Source organism: Manduca sexta, chromosome 13 (genome assembly GCF_014839805.1).
Source record: "Manduca sexta isolate Smith_Timp_Sample1 chromosome 13, JHU_Msex_v1.0, whole genome shotgun sequence".
Classification (NCBI taxonomy): domain Eukaryota; kingdom Metazoa; phylum Arthropoda; class Insecta; order Lepidoptera; family Sphingidae; genus Manduca; species Manduca sexta.
This window is the reverse complement of record NC_051127.1, coordinates 490,874-508,729: the sequence shown is the minus strand read 5'-3', so window position 1 is coordinate 508,729 and position 17,856 is coordinate 490,874. Positions and strand designations below refer to the sequence as shown.

The following is a 17,856-nucleotide window of genomic DNA, read 5'->3' as shown; positions in this document are numbered from 1 at the left end:
GGAGTGGTACGCGACGCCCACGCCGCACACGCCGTTGTCTCTCGCCGCTGCCACTTCTCCCGCGCATCTCGTCCCGTGACTGTTGATAAAATACAAACTTTGTAGCATAGTAGCTATAGTATATATCTATATATATGGATACGTTGAAGAGTCGCTTAATTGTATCTAGTTTAATGCATTTACAGGTAGACTGGACACGAGCCTTTATTCTCTATTCCACACGTTATTTTTACCGGTCCATAAAAAGCATGTAACGCACCGCGTCGCGGTAATAGTGACTGGGTTTTTCCACCTTGAAAATTGCTCAATCGCAACTCGGCGTGAGAAAGTTGGCGATGTGATACCCCCGTGCCTCGTAAACGTTGCTTATATGCCTAATGTCTCTCCGGTCCTATCTAATTGCCGTCTCTCCGAACTATGCGGGTGAAGGAACAGAGAGTTCACCTGCGTATTGTGCACACACTTGTGCACTATAATATCTGCTGCGTACCTGGCTGATCTCCATTGAGAAAAGCCACCGTGGCCGAAATTTGGCTAGGAAGGATTTATTCATCATCACATACTCATTTTCAATATTCGCTTTTAAAAAGATTACAAACAAACAAGGCAATGAGTATTACGGAAAAAATTGGAAAACACTAACATAACATTATACTAAAATATACGATTCGTGTTTATTTATTATAATAGTTTTACTATAGATAGTATAGGTACAAATGACTGACCTCTTTGGTTTTTAGGACACACTTAGAATAAATAAAGTTCTTCCCACACGACCTTAATCTTTAAATAAAAATATAAGGACCTACCAAAGGAATATACTTTTTATAGCACTATATTATTCCTTTGTGGCAAAATAAAATAGAATCTTTGTGAATATTATAACGGTTTCCACAAACATATTATTTATGCTTCGAACAAAATACACAGCGGGACAAATCTCTTTGTTCAAACAAATGCGCATCGAATAGGTCAAATAAAAACTAAATATGGAGCAGCTTTTGTCCGCTAATGGCATACATTCTGGTTTTATGTTTGCAGATGTGGAATTGAAATGTTTGATACTTGGGTTTGATTATTAACTTCAGTTTTGGAAAGTTTTACTGACCATGAGTGAGCTTAAAATAAATAACACTAATGATGAGAATAATAGGATAGATTTGCTTGTTTGCGCGTCAATGTTTTGACTTTCTTAGACGTCAATTGATACTTGACTCAAGTCATAGCGCTCGAAACTCAATACCACCACGACTACAGAATAATATTTTACTAACTGCCTTACAATTGTTCAAGTTGTAGACAATCGCCGTGGTTACGCAGCCTAATTACTAATTGCTGTGTACACATAACACGACTGTAGAACTTCGTGCAGTTGAAAAGAAATTGTAACTATTAAGTCTAAAACAAACTTTAAGTGCGAGTATATAAATCTTGACTATTCTTAATTATAAATCATAATAGCTAACAAAGAAAAATAACCGCAGTAGGTACTTAATTTTTACTCACGTCCATGGTTGTGGTAAAGCGTCGCGCAAGAGTAAATACTTTTTAATTAAACTTCAGTGACAAAGGAATTAGATACACGCCGCAAAAGGAAAAAATACAAAATGAAACGTCAAACCCTCGGACTGTAATTAAAAAACACAACACTTTCCATTAAGTTTTGGCTTAAGAATGTGAAATGTTCAATCTATCAGTGGACAAGTTTTAATCAACACTGGAAACTCCATTAAGTGAGAAACTTTAAGGAGTGCTAAGGAAGTATCTTTAATCTGTAAAGTTTTTGTGGAAGTTTGTGGTATAAAATATACCCTTAGTAAGTGAATGGAATAAAACAGAAGACTTTTAGATTCTAGATAACTGTCTTTAATTTATGACTGTCTCGATGGCGTAGTTGTATTACACAACGACGGTAGTGCTGAGGTTTTGGGTTCAATCCCAGGGTCGAGCAGTGATGTTGAGTTTTTCTACTCAGTATCAGCCTGGAGTCTGGAATTTGTAACAGATATGGGGATAGGTTCGCCCCTTAATACATTGTGGGACAGTATTCGTACGGTGGAATGTGGGTGCACCAGTTGCGCCACTACCTAACCCTTCGACGATAAAAGGAATGAGTGTGCCTTTATAATACGAGAAATCGCTAGCTTTAACATAAATACGTTAAATAAATCAGTTTACGTTTCAATAAATCTGTATTGGAGTTATTTTTATCATTTTCTCTATTGGGAATATTTTTCTTTCCTAAAATAATACAGACTACATCTGAAAATATTGATGTCTTTATATATGAATTAATTAAGCGTTTATGCACAAGCGGCGATAGCCTAGTTGGGTGTGGAACGGACTGCCGAGACGAATGTCCGCAGGTTCAAATCCCAAGGGCACACACCTCTGACGTTTCTAAATATAATGTGTGTATTCTTTGTGAATTATAGCTTGCTTTAACGGTGAAGGGAAACATCGCAAGGAAACCTGCATACCTGAGAAGTTCTCGATAAGGATTTCGAGGGTGTGTGAAGTCTACCAATCCGCACTAGGCCAGCGTGGTGGACTAAGGCCTAATCCCTCTCAGTAGTAGAGGAGGCCCGTGCTCAGCAGTGGGCAAGTATATAATACAGGGCTGATATTATTATTATTATTATTATTATGCATAAGATGATTTCGAAACGCGATAAGTTGTCGAAAATAAAAAACAAAAAATAACTTCTAAAGATAACAAAGATACAAATGCAGCAAATGAAGGAGCTAACTATTTAGAAATAAAATAAAAGTTATCAGACATTACTACAAACAAAATACTGGAGATGGCAATAATACAAATGTAGATAACTACGTAGAAAGTCAAGGCCCAGCCGCCCAACACTTGCCCTCCGCGGTATAATCTTGTGAATCGGACATTAATACGAACTGAATAAGACTTTGTGGAAACAACAATAGTCATGAGATAATATTGTCTTTTGTTGCGCGATAAAGATTTTCTTGGTCCTGTCTTATTTAAATAAACGCTAAGGAAAAGTGTTTCTTTTGAGAGTTTGCTAGTGCTTCTTCGCCTATTATTAGGGTTTTCATTAGAATGTGTTGTGTTATTGAGATTTTTAATAATAGTTTTTATTTTATATACAATCTTAGGGCGTTACTAATAAACACTGATAACGTCTGTTTTTTATACATATTTTTGTCTCGCTTCTTCTGATTATAAATATTACTCAACAAAGTAAGACAAAACACTGAATAACTATTAGTGAGACGATTAGTATACATGTGATAATGTAAGAATAAGCATTTGGGCCGGTGCATATATGGCGGAGCGCAGCGCATAGAATTTTTTACTTTCAAACTTTTATCGACATTGACTTTATTTAAATAATATTCAAAATCAATTAACACTACAATCTAATGCTATTTATTCTTTCACAGTCAATCTAACATCAGTTCAATTGATGTAGTATGATGTCTGATTGGTTGGGTAAAATCTGGATTAATAAAGATCAGATCATATGTGTACCTTGAGCCAAGGTTGCGGACTGAACTGAGGGCAAGTGCGCCGTCCAACGGCCTAACCTAAGGCTGTCAAATCCATACAAGTGCAGACGCGCGGCAACTTTTTAATTAAAAGTTTGTACCACTCGAGACTGTGAGCGTATAAATTATTTTACGATCTAGGTCTTTATATTTGTAATTATATATTTATCATAGACATGTTTATATAAATAATTTTATCTATGGTATATATTTATTTATCTTTTACTTTTATAGGTACTATCTTTTATGTATAGGCGCCTACTATATTTTTATCTCCGCCCCACCTCAGATTAACTAGTAGAGAATACCTATGGCATTAAGTCTGCCTTGACATGATAATATCTATGAAGTGAAATAAATAAATAAATAGGTACCTAATCATTATAATTTATTTAGGTTCTTTCATAAACTTATTTACCTAAGATTATAATAATATGTACGATGATATATTCGTCTCTAAAATATGAACAAAATAATCAATCAATACAAACCTATTGAACCAATCGTCCGTATATCTCGGATAGGGGAACGGATCGTTGCTGCTGAAGTCATAGGATGCCTCCGCGTTCTGTAACAAGATTCAAAGGTTAATAACCGAGTTAACATAATTTTGAACGAGAGAATTGTTAAACCGTTCAGAAACCTAAAGAAATTTGATATAAAAAAATTCGTAACGTTAGAGTTATCGCGTTCGAAAAACCGAATTGCGCTCCGAAACTCAAATAGCTAATTAGTTCAAAAAGGCGCTAAACTTAAATGGAACTGGGCTGGTCACGTCTGTCGTATGCCTGACAAGTTTTGGGCTAGGATTGCTATCGATACTGCTGGAAGGCGTCGAGGTAGACCAAAGAAGAGATGGCGTGACGATGGGAATCACTTAAAAATAGCTGGTTTATTATAGCGCAGGATCGTGATTCACGGAAGGATCTGCGGGAGGCCTTTTCCCAACATTGGGACATTATAGGCTGATACGATACGATACGATACGATAGAGTTAGAGACTATATAATAGAACATTTCTTGTGAGAATGTTTCTGAAAATATACGTAAATTAAGTACACTAACTGTATACGTTTCTAAATTTGTTATCTACATAAATTAATATACCTAATCATCCATTTATTAAATACCAAAAGTCTGTATAAAATTATTTGCAAATCTTTACGGAATATGAGGATTCCAATTAAAACAGGAACGACGCAAAATAAACACATAGCAAAAATGTTAGCAAAGTTTAAACATGTTGAAATTTGTTTACGTATGTTTACGCATAAATTAACTTGTTTTTATTTGTACACAGTGTATGGACGGTGCTGAGTTTTATGAACAAACGTATAAAATGGCGGTATTTGTTTTCAATAAAGAGTTTAAATGATAATTATTTTTATTAGGAAGTAAAAACATAATATACGGACGAATTTTATACGTTGACTATAATTTGATATTTTAATTTGATGTTTAATATTGATTCGATAATAATAGCAAGAACAGTAAACACATGATAGAACGCTAAGTACGTATTTCATCATATATTGGGACGAAAAGAAATTATATGAACGTAGATACAAACTAGTTCCGTCTACTCCTTTAAGCATATAGACGTGAATTCGTAAATAAAAAAATCAATACGACTAGTTTATTGTTTATGGAAAAGCATAATTTTCATCTGTTTAGAACCAAAATCATGTCACTTTTTAGTTATATGAAGAAAAGAAACATACGGTATCGCAGATAAAAATAGGTAAATACAAAAAATTACATAGGTGGAACACGTCAACGTCAACCTGACATTTGCAGGAAAGCCACACTCAAAACTTCAGAACAATGACAAGCATAGAAGTAACACTATGACATTTGAGTGTACTCTGTCTTTGACAGCAAGAAATTTAATTGAGTTGCGATCCCTTCTGACATCTTATCGATATCGATAGATACTTTGCCTATCGGCTATGGTAAATTCACAGACCTGCTAAAATAAACACTTTTCGGTCAATCAACTACAAACCGTTGCAAAATGCTATTTTAGATAAAGGTTAAAAAGATATCAAAACCCTAATTTGGTATTCAAGTACCGAATGAGGTCTGGGTATACAAAAGCACTCGTTAAGAAGCTGTTAAATTACAATAAACTATAGAACTACAGGCTTTCTTCGAGCTAAATTTTATCCAATTTTCATTTGCTATTTACAGCAGTTTCCATGCCTTCCGAAACGTCATTCACACAAAAATGGTTTAGCATTTAGATTATTAAATTAAGAAAATGTTAGAAATTTCGGAAGGAATGGAAACCGCTGTAAGTAACAAACAAGAAATCGGCGGGAATTTCGTCTAGGAGAAAGCCAGTACGCCTTCTGTTCTTTTCTGACTTTCTTAGGGATTAAGAGGTGTGATTTGACAGAAGCTACTAAAATGGGACAGTAAAATTATATTCATGTCACATATGTTTGATAACTTATTTCAATGTTAATAAAACTTTGTCGAAATGCTTAGAGCAAACACGGTGCTGTTTTTTAATGCCAATTAGGACGAGCTATGGCAACGATCCATTTTTGCCTCATAGCATCATCTGTGGGGAATCTGCAATGAAACACATTGTATGGAACACACTATGAAAATCAGATAGTTTCCTCAACCCCCAGCCTTTGCGCACGGTTTCCAAGTGGCTTTTACCACTACACCACCGTATATTGAAAGTAAAAGGCAATTTATGCAAAATAGTAAACTACAATATACTAACATCTATGTTATCGACAGAATATGCAGCACAACACTATTGAACACGTCTACGTAAATTGGTAAAATGAAAAATACTTAATAATTACTGTATCGAATGGCCAACAGCAGATTATAATATGACTACAGCATAATAAAGATTAATTAATAATACTTTTTACACTGATGTACAGGGTTTAAGCAAATATATCAGGTTTTTTGTTTACTCACCGATGGAAGTTGATGATTTCAGTTTCATTTTCTTTACGAGAAGAATGAGAATTACACCCCACAATAACGCAGGCCATTGCTTTTTCGTAGGGCTATATTATACTTAAACCGCACTGTGTATTTATTAAAATTAACAACAAAAATATTACAAAACATGTAGCCGCTTTTGAAAAGCACGCGCTGAAGTATAACGTAACTAAATTGTGTGGGCGCGTTTGTGACATTGTTTTGAGGTTGGCAAGTTGGAACATTTGACATTTTATTTGTTTTTTAATTCGGCATCGTAAAGATGACCAAAGGTAACCATTTGATAATTTTAAAGTATACGCAAGCCGACCTTAGCAACATAATATTTGTGTCGTTCTTTTCAACGGTTTTGGCCTATTTGAAAAAAAAAAGGATAAGTATATTAGGGTAATTTATATTTCCTCTATGCTTTTTCTTGTTCTGAGCTCAAAACACTGTTGTACCAAAACACACGTGTAAAAAAAAATAATATAACTACTGCTACATCATATAGGCATGATGTAGCAATGTTTTGTTATTTTTTATTATGGCAATTAGTGGCGATGTCGACAATTCTGCCAATTTCATATGTGCGATGAGTACTCGTGTGTTTTGGTACAACAGTGTTTTGAGTGTGGCTTTCCTGCAAATGTCAGGTTGACATATGTCAGCTGTCAAGTATGACAACTGACGTTTGCAAAAAAAGAGTTCCTGCTCTTGCTTTCGGCCCTTGGTCTCAAGTGTGTGCTTCTAATTATCTTAATGTAACGTAGGAGTAAATAAATTAAACACGAGAGTTTTTATTAAAAATAACCGCGATAGTACACATTAATATAGCATGTGTTAAAACCAACGTATCAACAATACACCTCTATAAGGCTTAATGTAAGCGGATTAATGCAAAGCACGGGAAACTTTTATCGGCACATGCAACTATTGATGGCGGAGTTTTATGAATTGTGTCGATAGTTGCAACTTAAAGCCGGATAAAATGTTGATTGTTAAACATACAATTGATAAGCAACTTTGCATAACATTATGCAAACGAATAAATATGTTTATTTAAAAAGAAAATTTTAATCCATGATTTTTACGACAAAACATTTTAAATAAGTAAATTAATTCACTTCTATATTTATAACGCTCATTAAATGATGGTTTCTTTTATAAAATAAATCGCTTAAAATATCCGATAAGATTAGATAAAACCCATTGCAATCTGAGATCGACCCATTTGACAAATATTATTAGAGTTCACTTCCAGATTTTACGATCGAATGCTTGCGTGATGTTAACTTTTCTAATACATCTAGCCCCTACAAAACCGTGTTAGGAAAACCCTTATAAAATATTTTAGTAAAAAAACAAACTGAGGAACTCCTGGGGTCGTAGCTAAGACGTTTTTACAATCGTTAACGCGAATAAAAAACAAAATGTGTATGGGAATGACACATCCTTTGCTGCAGACTTATTGCTCGGATATATAATTCCTATATTATTAATTTTTTTTACAATTAGCTTTAACAATTGTAGTAAGGCGTCGTGGTTTGAGCTCCTGGTGTACAAAATGTATGTAAAACAATAAACTAGGGATGGTAAATCTTTATTTTTTATTATTTATGAAAAAAGTTATGATATGACTGTACCGTGCCGACCATGGCCAACCTTAGCTTACCACTGCTGGGCACGGGTCTACTCCTGAGAGGCATTAGGCCTTAATCCACCACGCTGCCCTAGTGCGGGCCGGTAGACTTCACATTCCTTCGAAATTATTATGGAGAACTTCTTAGGTACGCAGGTTTCCTCACGATGTTGTCCTTCATCTTTAAAACAAGCGATAATTCACAAAGAACACACACATAACTTAAGAAAAGTCAGAGGTGAGGCCCTTGGCTTTTGAACCTGCGGACGTTCGTCTCAGCAGTCGTTCCACTGCCAACTAGGCTATCGCCGCTTTTTTGTTGGAATAAATTATAAATTAATTATATTAGCGTGCCTGAATTATTGTCGCGTGTCACCACTGCGTGCCTACGGTTGCCGATCAGAAATTAGATACAGTATAAAAGGGAAATTAAAAGCATCGAATCAATCAACTAACAATTTGTTGTATACAAAAAATATCATTTTGTCTAAAGTAACAAACATTTGGCTCGAATCGTAATTAAATTCCGAAACGTAATTACTGCAAATCCCGTTTTAATGGACATTTGAATGAAGATTAATTAACAGACGAGACAATTCCAATACAAATTACAATTATTACGATTAAAACGACTCTAATAAATACATATGCAAAATGGAATAATATCAAGAAAAATTTACCGCATGTGATGATTTTACACATTTATTTGATTTATTATCGATAAGTGATCAATGGGCTGGCTGACAGTTGTCGGCTTTGGCTAATTCCTAAAAACTCTCTTAACCTCTACCGTTGCAACCATAGCCAAAAATAGGATACGTGATAGGATATTAGTACCTGCCCGGATAGCGACCACCGAATATAAGGTGTATTAAAATAACCCCATAAAATGGTAGAAAATAAAAAATAAAATGTGTTTCTCTGTCTGATTGTAAGTTGCTGACGAGTTGTATACACGGACTACACGATGCTGCAGCTGACATATTATGGTAATTATACTTTTCTAGTCACCCTGATTTCTACGCTTAATTCCTGATTACTACAAATCTTTGTCTAAAATAGACTTTTAAAACTATGTGAATTAAGTTTATTATAAGCAGTCCAAACAGAATAGAAATAAACATGTAATTTCGACAAACGAGGGCAACATATGCGCACTATGACAAAACTGCCTTTAAATAAGATTTAAAATAAATAGATAATTTCTGGAAAAAAATATTAAGACGGCGATTCTTATTCTGTTTATTATGATGATAGATTTAGGGCGTGATTAAATAGATCTGACGTTATATCAACGGGCAATTGTCTGTTTAGACTTAGCGCGCATTAAAACGTATTTTCAAGTAATAATGTTAAGAAAGAAAATAATTATAATCATAAGTTGAGTCGCTTTTCTATTATCCCTACTGTTAATATTATTTAAATATTGGCTACTCCTAAAAAACAATTTCAATTAAAAAGAACAAATTATTTGTTCGCTCTTAGTTATTTCTTGAAATATTAAAGAAAATATAGCCCACATATAATATCCATATAATAATCATTCTATATAACTTTGCTATACATTTTATATTCAGAGGTAAAACACAAATACCAAAAGAAATAAGAGCGATAATTGAATATCACAGTAGTCGATGTCGCTTATTTGTTTATTAAATAAAATCTCTCGATCTGTTGAGAGTTAGGTCTACATGACCTCCAGACAGATCCGATGGATACGTCAATATTGTATCTATCTTATTTCTATAAGCTTGCTAAACAACACTTAGGACCTGGAAATTGAATTACAATAATATCAATATCGTTTATGTTAGCCGTGTCATAATGAAATATTGCTACATATAGTTCAACATATTAATTATCTTTATCATAGAATTACTTTTTATAAAAATACCGTGTCTAAAATCATGGTATTTATATCCTTGCGACACGTTAATTCCTGATTTACACATGAGGACACCGCCTAATGTCAAGCCCCATAATGCCCAATTATTCCTAATTTTAATTGACGTATATATAAATATATTAATGTATGTATATATATTTTCACAAGACATTTTGTAGGATGAAGCGCAATGAAACTCACATAAAACGAAACTGATTTTTATTAGGACGGTAGATCTAGAACAGGGTGGTCGCACTACCCTCAACTCTTTTATAAATATTTCTATACACATAAAATAAATTCTATAAAATAGGTTTTAATGTATATAATGGCCTCTTCGTTGAGCTAAACTTAAATCGCGAATGTTAGACATTGAAATAAAACTCTTTACGTTTAGTCTTCGAAACCTCGGAATAAAATAATAATAGAAAAGTGTTACTTCATCATTAGAATCTTTATTTAATTATTCTCTCTGTGTAATGATGTTTCTGATTGTACTCCACTAATGATATTCATAGAAATCTCATTCAATCTTAATTTATTTGAAACCGTAACCCAATGCATCATTATAATAATTATAGGTACGTAATACGTATATACCATAAACGTAATTAAAAAAAAACTATGGTTCTTCAAAGAGCAAAGTTAGTACCTAAGAAGCATAGTGAATGTAATTGATGAAATGGGTGTCTAACTATTGTATGCTTTAAATTACAAGTAATTGAGAATATTAGGGTCCGGTATGAATACCAAATACATCCAAGGGAAGTTGGGCACAATTAATTACTTCCGAAGTTACTAAGGGTCTATTTAATAGTTTATGCAACGCCTATCACGCCGTTGTAATATCCTCATAATATTTTAGTAGAGAAACGTAAGATTCTGCATGCAGTTCGGCAGAGGACAAATTTTCTTTTATATTTTTAATATCGAGATTACTGCTATATTATATTCAATAGAGGAAAAATATATGTAAATACAAATATGAGGACACCCATTTTTGAGTTACGTGTATTTAGGGTTATTTTCAAACTCGAATAAATTTTTGATTTGAAGCGAACTTCTTTTTAACCTAATATAAAATAAGTATTTTGTATTCAAACGACAAAAATGATATCACTGGCTACGTAGAAATAAATAAAAATACTATCTACTATAAATAATAAAAAAATATAAGCAATTACTTCTACAACAAGGAACTTGCGAATAAAAAATCTGTATTGTGTTATCGTTAAATAACATAGACTTGAATCTACGTAGAAGTGATACAAACTCTTATACCTAAGCATAAGAATCTCCGTCGACAGAACACAGCCGCCAATCACATCCCAGAACGAAATAGGTCGGGGTTCAATTTAGGTCAACCATATAGGGCGTTTGCGAATGCATCCAGCATGACTACTGCCTACCTATTAACTAAACAGCCGACTACACACTAAATGCTATACTGAACGTGCAACATTTATTTTATACGATCATTTATTATATTACAATGAGCAAGGTGACGTGGTCAGTCGTGCGAAAAAGAAGAAACAAAAAGGGCGCGAAACCGAACCGGCTGGCCAGCAGACCACTGCGTTGGCGATACACTTTAGCTTGCATTTTGCTTAGGATCGAACAAACGTTCAATCATTGCATTTCTCTAGCTATATTTTTATGTTCTTGCTTTTTTTCTTATTTGTTAACTAATTTGATCATAATTGTTGTCTTTTAGTAAATAAATTATTTTTTTGTTATAAGTACTAAATACTATTTTAATTTTGAGTTATCAAACAAATGAATGTTAAAACGCTAAATATTATATTAATACGTGAAGAAAATCTTCATACCCGCTTTCAAGCTCATAGCGCGCACGGAGTGTGAAATTCGGCATGATAAAGTTCATATAGAGCTGTGGGTTTTGGTTGGTATGCCGGTGAGGGTTATACAGGGGTTAGGGACTCAGTCTAATGTTCGCTCAGATGATGCTATACTCCATAGTGTCAACATTGGGCCGTAAGACCGGTGAAACCAACATAACCGTTTTACTCATGCCCCAAGTGATGGTAGCGATAGCGTTTTTGCCCACGAAAAATATTTTGTAACATATTCTAAAAGCACGACAATACACAGTTGTATACAAATAAATCAAGGATAATATCTCCATCTTTGTCCACGGCATTGTAGAAGATCATATTCGTTCTACCGTAAAACACAGGATATAAACAACAAAACATAGTTAAAATAGCTCGAAAATTATTCTTGAAAATTAAAGTCTACAATAAATTATGGGCAGACCCCGCAAAAATCTGATATAATTATTTAAATGCGGCTCAGTATTCCTGATTAAAGTCTCACAATTTGTAATTCAAGTACAAACATAATCTCAGAGGAGACGAGGTAAAACAACACCACACAATTTTTATAAAACCGGGCATAAAGGTTGAAAGCCTTTTTGCGTTGACCTTTTAAATTATGAATGGATTAAATTTTCGTGACGCTCGGAAGGTTATTAAAAGGAGCAAATTCAAAATCCGTATATTTAAGATTGTTTGTATCACGTGCAGATAATGTTATTTTGAAGGGCGTCTTTTACATATTTATGGATACGGGACTTGAGTTTTAAATAAAGTAATAAAATGAGAAAGGATATCCGATGTCAGATTTTTATGTTGTTATGTACACTTTGTGCCTCAATTTTTATAGTTTTTGTTATCATTTAAATATACAAATCACAAGGTATAGTTTAAGATTCGTTGGATGTATATAAAAATAGATAAGCTTAAATACTTAGTATTTTAATAATTTTGTATTTTTACTTACATAATTATATTTGAGGTCTGGATGCATGTAGTCCACTCCTGTGAAATAACTTTCATGATTCATAAATAAGACTAGTATAAAACCTAATGAAAATAAATTATGGATGACAGTTGAAATTAATAATACAACTATTATCCTTATAAAGTTGAACGTAGAAATCTTTTTATTTTGTCTAGCAAAAAGCTTCTGTAATAAACAGTATTGTAGATGTGACGTACAAATATTTCCCAAGACACTATTCTAGAAGTCTCGCTATGAAATATTTATGGATACGTCTTGCCATATATGAAGATAGGACGCTGTACGTAGTATTTAGGGCTGAAGCGTTTGAAATGTTAAACATGTGCCTTTTCATACGGACACAGCAGACTCCACTGCATCTGATGGTATGGAAAATGGCGTCTAGCTTAAACTATCAAAATATTCTTTATTAAATGATTATTTAATTAGTTGCAAATTTAAATGATTACTAAAACAATATCCACATTATAATAAAATTTAAAGTACCAAAGTTAAGGTAACATACTGCCTAAATATAATGTTTTTTTTGACATGTTTTATAAATTTCGAGTAAATTGCTTCTAAAAATACGGTTAAAGGCCAGTTGTACTGCGAGAAGCATCTTCATAATACATAGTAATGTCAACAAAATCTATTTCTCTATGAATAATAATCTGATATTCATTGCTATCTGAATTCAATTCGACATAAAATAACATTGCGAACATAACATTAATAATTTATCCTAGAATAATTAATGATGAGTGGTGCCAATGTCACAATGTATTGGAAACAATGGAGTGAATTAATACATTTATTATATGGCTCTAATAATGATACACTGAATTATTTATGAAATATTAATATGAAAAATGGAATAAATCAGAGGAAGGCGATATTACGTATTACAATTAGCATCGTCGGCAATCAGTGGTTCCATGACATTTATATTTCTGATTCAATATAATAATGTTTAATATTCTTACCGTCATCCATAATAGCAGTGGTAACATTAACCCCGGTATACCCCTGCGCCCACGCAGCTTCCACGTTCAAGTCGAGTTTGGGTTTTCCGCCATTCTGGCCGGTGTTCTTCAAGTACCATTGCAAGGGGAAGTAGGGGTCGCGGGGCTCGGCAGCGGAACGGTCTCGGGAAGGCGGAGGGACGAAACCCTCTCTTCACGCGCTTGAAGCCGGTTTGTTGGACTGCAGCGTGAACCTAGTTGACAAATGAATGGTTTAAATTAATTATAAGATTTTAAAAAGTCAATGAGGCGAAGGCTCTCGATAACGTCGAGTGACCAGAGCCGCCCCTAAATACTGATAATTATTAGGCACTCATAAGCTAACCCGAAATCCGTTCCGGCCCTCTTAAAAGTATACTGACCGCTGTGTGACTAAAATATATAAATAAATACAAACCATTTATTCGCACAATGACACAAACAAATTATAAACAAAATAAGGAAATTATAAATACAAAACAAATATGACACGAACACGAGTACATATATAAGAAATAACAATGAAAAACCGAAATTTAAAAAAATTACAAGAATTGCAGAGTTATTAGTGTATTGTTCCAAACGTCATGGTGTGAGTACGAAGCGCGTCCAATTCAGGGCCCTTATTCTGTATGATAGTGTAAACGCGTAACGCGGCCGTGTCATGTTATCTTCGAGAAATGTGCGTGGAATGGTATTCTGTAAGTCAAGTTTCTATAGTCCTATACATGACGCGTTGTGTTACGTGCTTGTTACACACTGTTAAAATAACGTGCGGGATAGAGAATAAGGCCCCAGCACAAGCCGCAAGCGAGCCGCTGGTACAGCAAGTAACTACAGAAACTTCAACTTTAAATTATTTTAATTATTTAAAATTTATTTAATTTTTATTAATTTAATACCGATGTAATTCTATTGATAATATTAATAATGACACAAGAATATTCTCTATAAAATTCATAATAACAGAAATGTAAAACTTTTAATCCTGTGATCAAATTCAAACCTTATTTCAGTTAACAATCGTAAGAAATACGAGTCTGGTTGGCTAATTTGCGAAATGAGTTTAAGTTTGGCAAAGTTGGGATAAGTTGTGTGGATCGAGGCATTCGATATTGGTCGTATTGATCACCGCTGTCTTCTTGATAAAATTTTATAGACGGGTCTAAATAAGTCTGGACTTTCATTAATTTCCAAATCATTATTGATCTGTTTAATATTTTATTGTAGTTATATGTTTTTATCAACTTAATTTGTGTAATTGGTTTATCTGTTCTCATGGAAATAAATAAATAATAAATCGTGCGTTAATCTTCTATCTTCTATCTATCTATCTATACTTATAATAAATCTGTAGAGAGGTCAATTCTGTACATGAAATATATTTCCAAAATAACTATCAGGGGGTGATTAGGGATCGATACTGATGCCAAAAATGCAATTAGTAAAATTTTTGTCTGTCTGTCTGTCTGTATAACCGTTATAGAAACAAAACTACTCGACGGATTTTAACGAAACTTGGTACAATTATTTGTCATACTCCTGTGCTGGTTATAGTATACTTTTCATCACGCTACAATTAATAGGAGCAGAGCAGTGAAGGAAATGTTGGGAAAACGGGAGAAGTTACTCCATTTTTAAGCTTCCGTCGCGTGTGCAACCTTAATGGTTAAAGCTACAAAGAAATCATGTATGACGGAAATGTTCTCCTTAAAATTATGTAAAAATATCCCACGACAGCATATGTCTATCTTTTATGGTTGACTCACAATAACACGTGTAACTCCCGATAGCTTAGCAGTTCGAAGCTTTCTCATTATATTTGTCTACTCTTACGTTTATAACACTCTCAGTCATCCCTAATTAAAAAGTTAACATTATTAAATATTCCATAAAAAGAATCATAGAAATCGGTATAGAAACACCAAAGTTATACATGAAATACGCTAATAATAAGCCATCACGCGTGAATACTGAATCATGCTATAAGCTTCCTTCGATTTCACCAGGATCCCATGATCAGACCCTGACCGGACAATCGGACCACCTGCATACCACCATACATTAAAAAAACATCCCGACAAATTGAGCACCTCCTCCATTTTTGAAGTCCGAAATCCACGCGGGCGAAGCTGCGAGCGGAAGCTAGTTAATACTAAATTTAAAAACGCCAGAGTCCGAAACAGTAAACTTTGTTTGCCGGTTGTAGAATATACTTTATATACACAAGGTGTTAAACCCTGCCATAGTGTCCCGTGTAAATGTGTCGCGTTCCTAACTCAGCGTTTGTATATCCGGTTCCAACAGGCCGGCATAATTGTGTCGACTGCCGAGGGTAATCATCAATGGACACTATTGGACCCACTCCACTAACCATCAGGTGTAAGGGAGTAACATTGCCGTGGACGTATAAAAAGGAAAAACAGTTAATTATTAGTATTAGCGCTAGTTTTAGGAAAGTTTGTTTCATTTTGTGGCATTACTTTTTATTTGTGGCTTATTTAAAGCGATATCAGCAGTCCATTTCATACATTTTGTTTTGAAGCACTGGTAATTAACAGTATGGCAAGTTTAACACGTCTAGTTAGTGATAGTTATCGCAGTTGAAGAAAATGTGGCTCATTAATAATCATGGATATTTCTGCTTTAAAATTTCGTCATATTAAATTTTAAAGCAGAAATATCCATGATTATAATTATTTTACGTTTTCTTCAACTGCGAGAACTAATCATAACTAGACGTGAATTTAAATTTTACTTGCCAATACTTGTTTAGTTACCCAGATTAAAGGTGAAACAAAATGTATGAAAATGGACCTTGAGGTATCGCCTAAGTGAAATAAAGCCAAGAGATTATTACTGACAAGTTTCATTCAAACTCCGTGTTCATGATCACGTAGTCAATAATTTTTCAATTATAGCTTACTAAATATATTAGAAATGTACGATTCTCCATCCAAATATAAAACGAAAATACTTAATATTCAAAGCATTTAGCTGAGCAACATCTTTGTAAAGTTCAAGGAATTCACCTAATTTAGGCAAAAGAATCGAAACCTTTTATATTCCTGTGGCGTGTGCTTGATAAATGAGTTCCCGAAGGCTGATTACTATATAAAAGGTTGAATTACGTTTACACAAGCGACTTTCACCGAAGAACGTCTCATGAATTCTCATATAATATAAGTGCTAATTTCTCTCGTTCGCGCTTTATATTTAGCAGTGTGGAGGCTATTCATATTTACAGCATTGGGTTTTAGTTCCCAGTCTTGGAGAGGAACGAAGTTTGCGTTTCTAGGCATTTATTATTTCATTCTCATTGACCTAAATTCTATAGACACGATCGTCTATAGATAGAAATTGATTTATTTGTTCAAAATCTGGAATTAGAACTAAAGTTCGCTGCAACGCCAAAATATCAATCGTCGTCTAACCAAACTTTTTAAACTTGCAGTGCTAAAGCGCTTTAAATACAGTATAAATAAAATGGCAACCAATACCGGATTGCAATACTCTTCAGTTGAACACATTGAGTGTTCGGAACGCCAGATCTAGTACATAGTAGGTACGTATATATCGATGTTCATGCCAAACAGATGTAAAATATTCAGCCTTTCTACCTATAGCTTTAACGTTCTACATCAAGCCCGAAAATAAACACGACCAGAAAGTGCCCAGATCACATTGGTTTACATACACATATATCTCGCCTTTACATGTCCCCGAAGTGTAGGCAAAGTGTAGGCTAAGTTGCACCTAGGGCACCCACTTTTTGTGTGTGTGTGCCGTCTCATGATGTGGCAGGGGGCAAGAGCCTATCGCCATATCGAGTACAATTTCCTGACTCTGGCTGATACTGAGCAAAAGGCCTCAGCACCCTGTCACCGTAGCAGTCCATTTAATAATTATATATGTTCTACATTTTTACCAGCAAAAGTAAACTCTCTCTTTACACAAATTCCCAACACTCCATGAAAATTTCTTTAGCAACAAGCCTGAAATAAATAGAACACGTTCCTTTGAACGTAAATAACTGTGTGACCCACTTTCCC

The 17,856-nt window shown here is 34.1% G+C and overlaps 1 protein-coding gene across 1 annotated transcript in view; it reads right to left on the bottom strand.

Annotated features, from left to right (window-relative positions):
• The window catches only part of LOC115453010 (neuroendocrine convertase 2), a gene marked incomplete at its 5' end in the record, with an annotated part of 48,660 nt that extends 34,641 nt beyond the window's left edge, over nucleotides 1-14,019 (bottom strand). The window contains 2 exon segments of the mRNA XM_037438332.1: nucleotides 12,801-12,838; nucleotides 13,787-14,019. Of these exon segments, the coding sequence (XP_037294229.1) occupies nucleotides 12,801-12,838; nucleotides 13,787-13,796 (48 nt within the window).
• Between the last annotated feature and the right edge of the window lie 3,837 nt (nucleotides 14,020-17,856).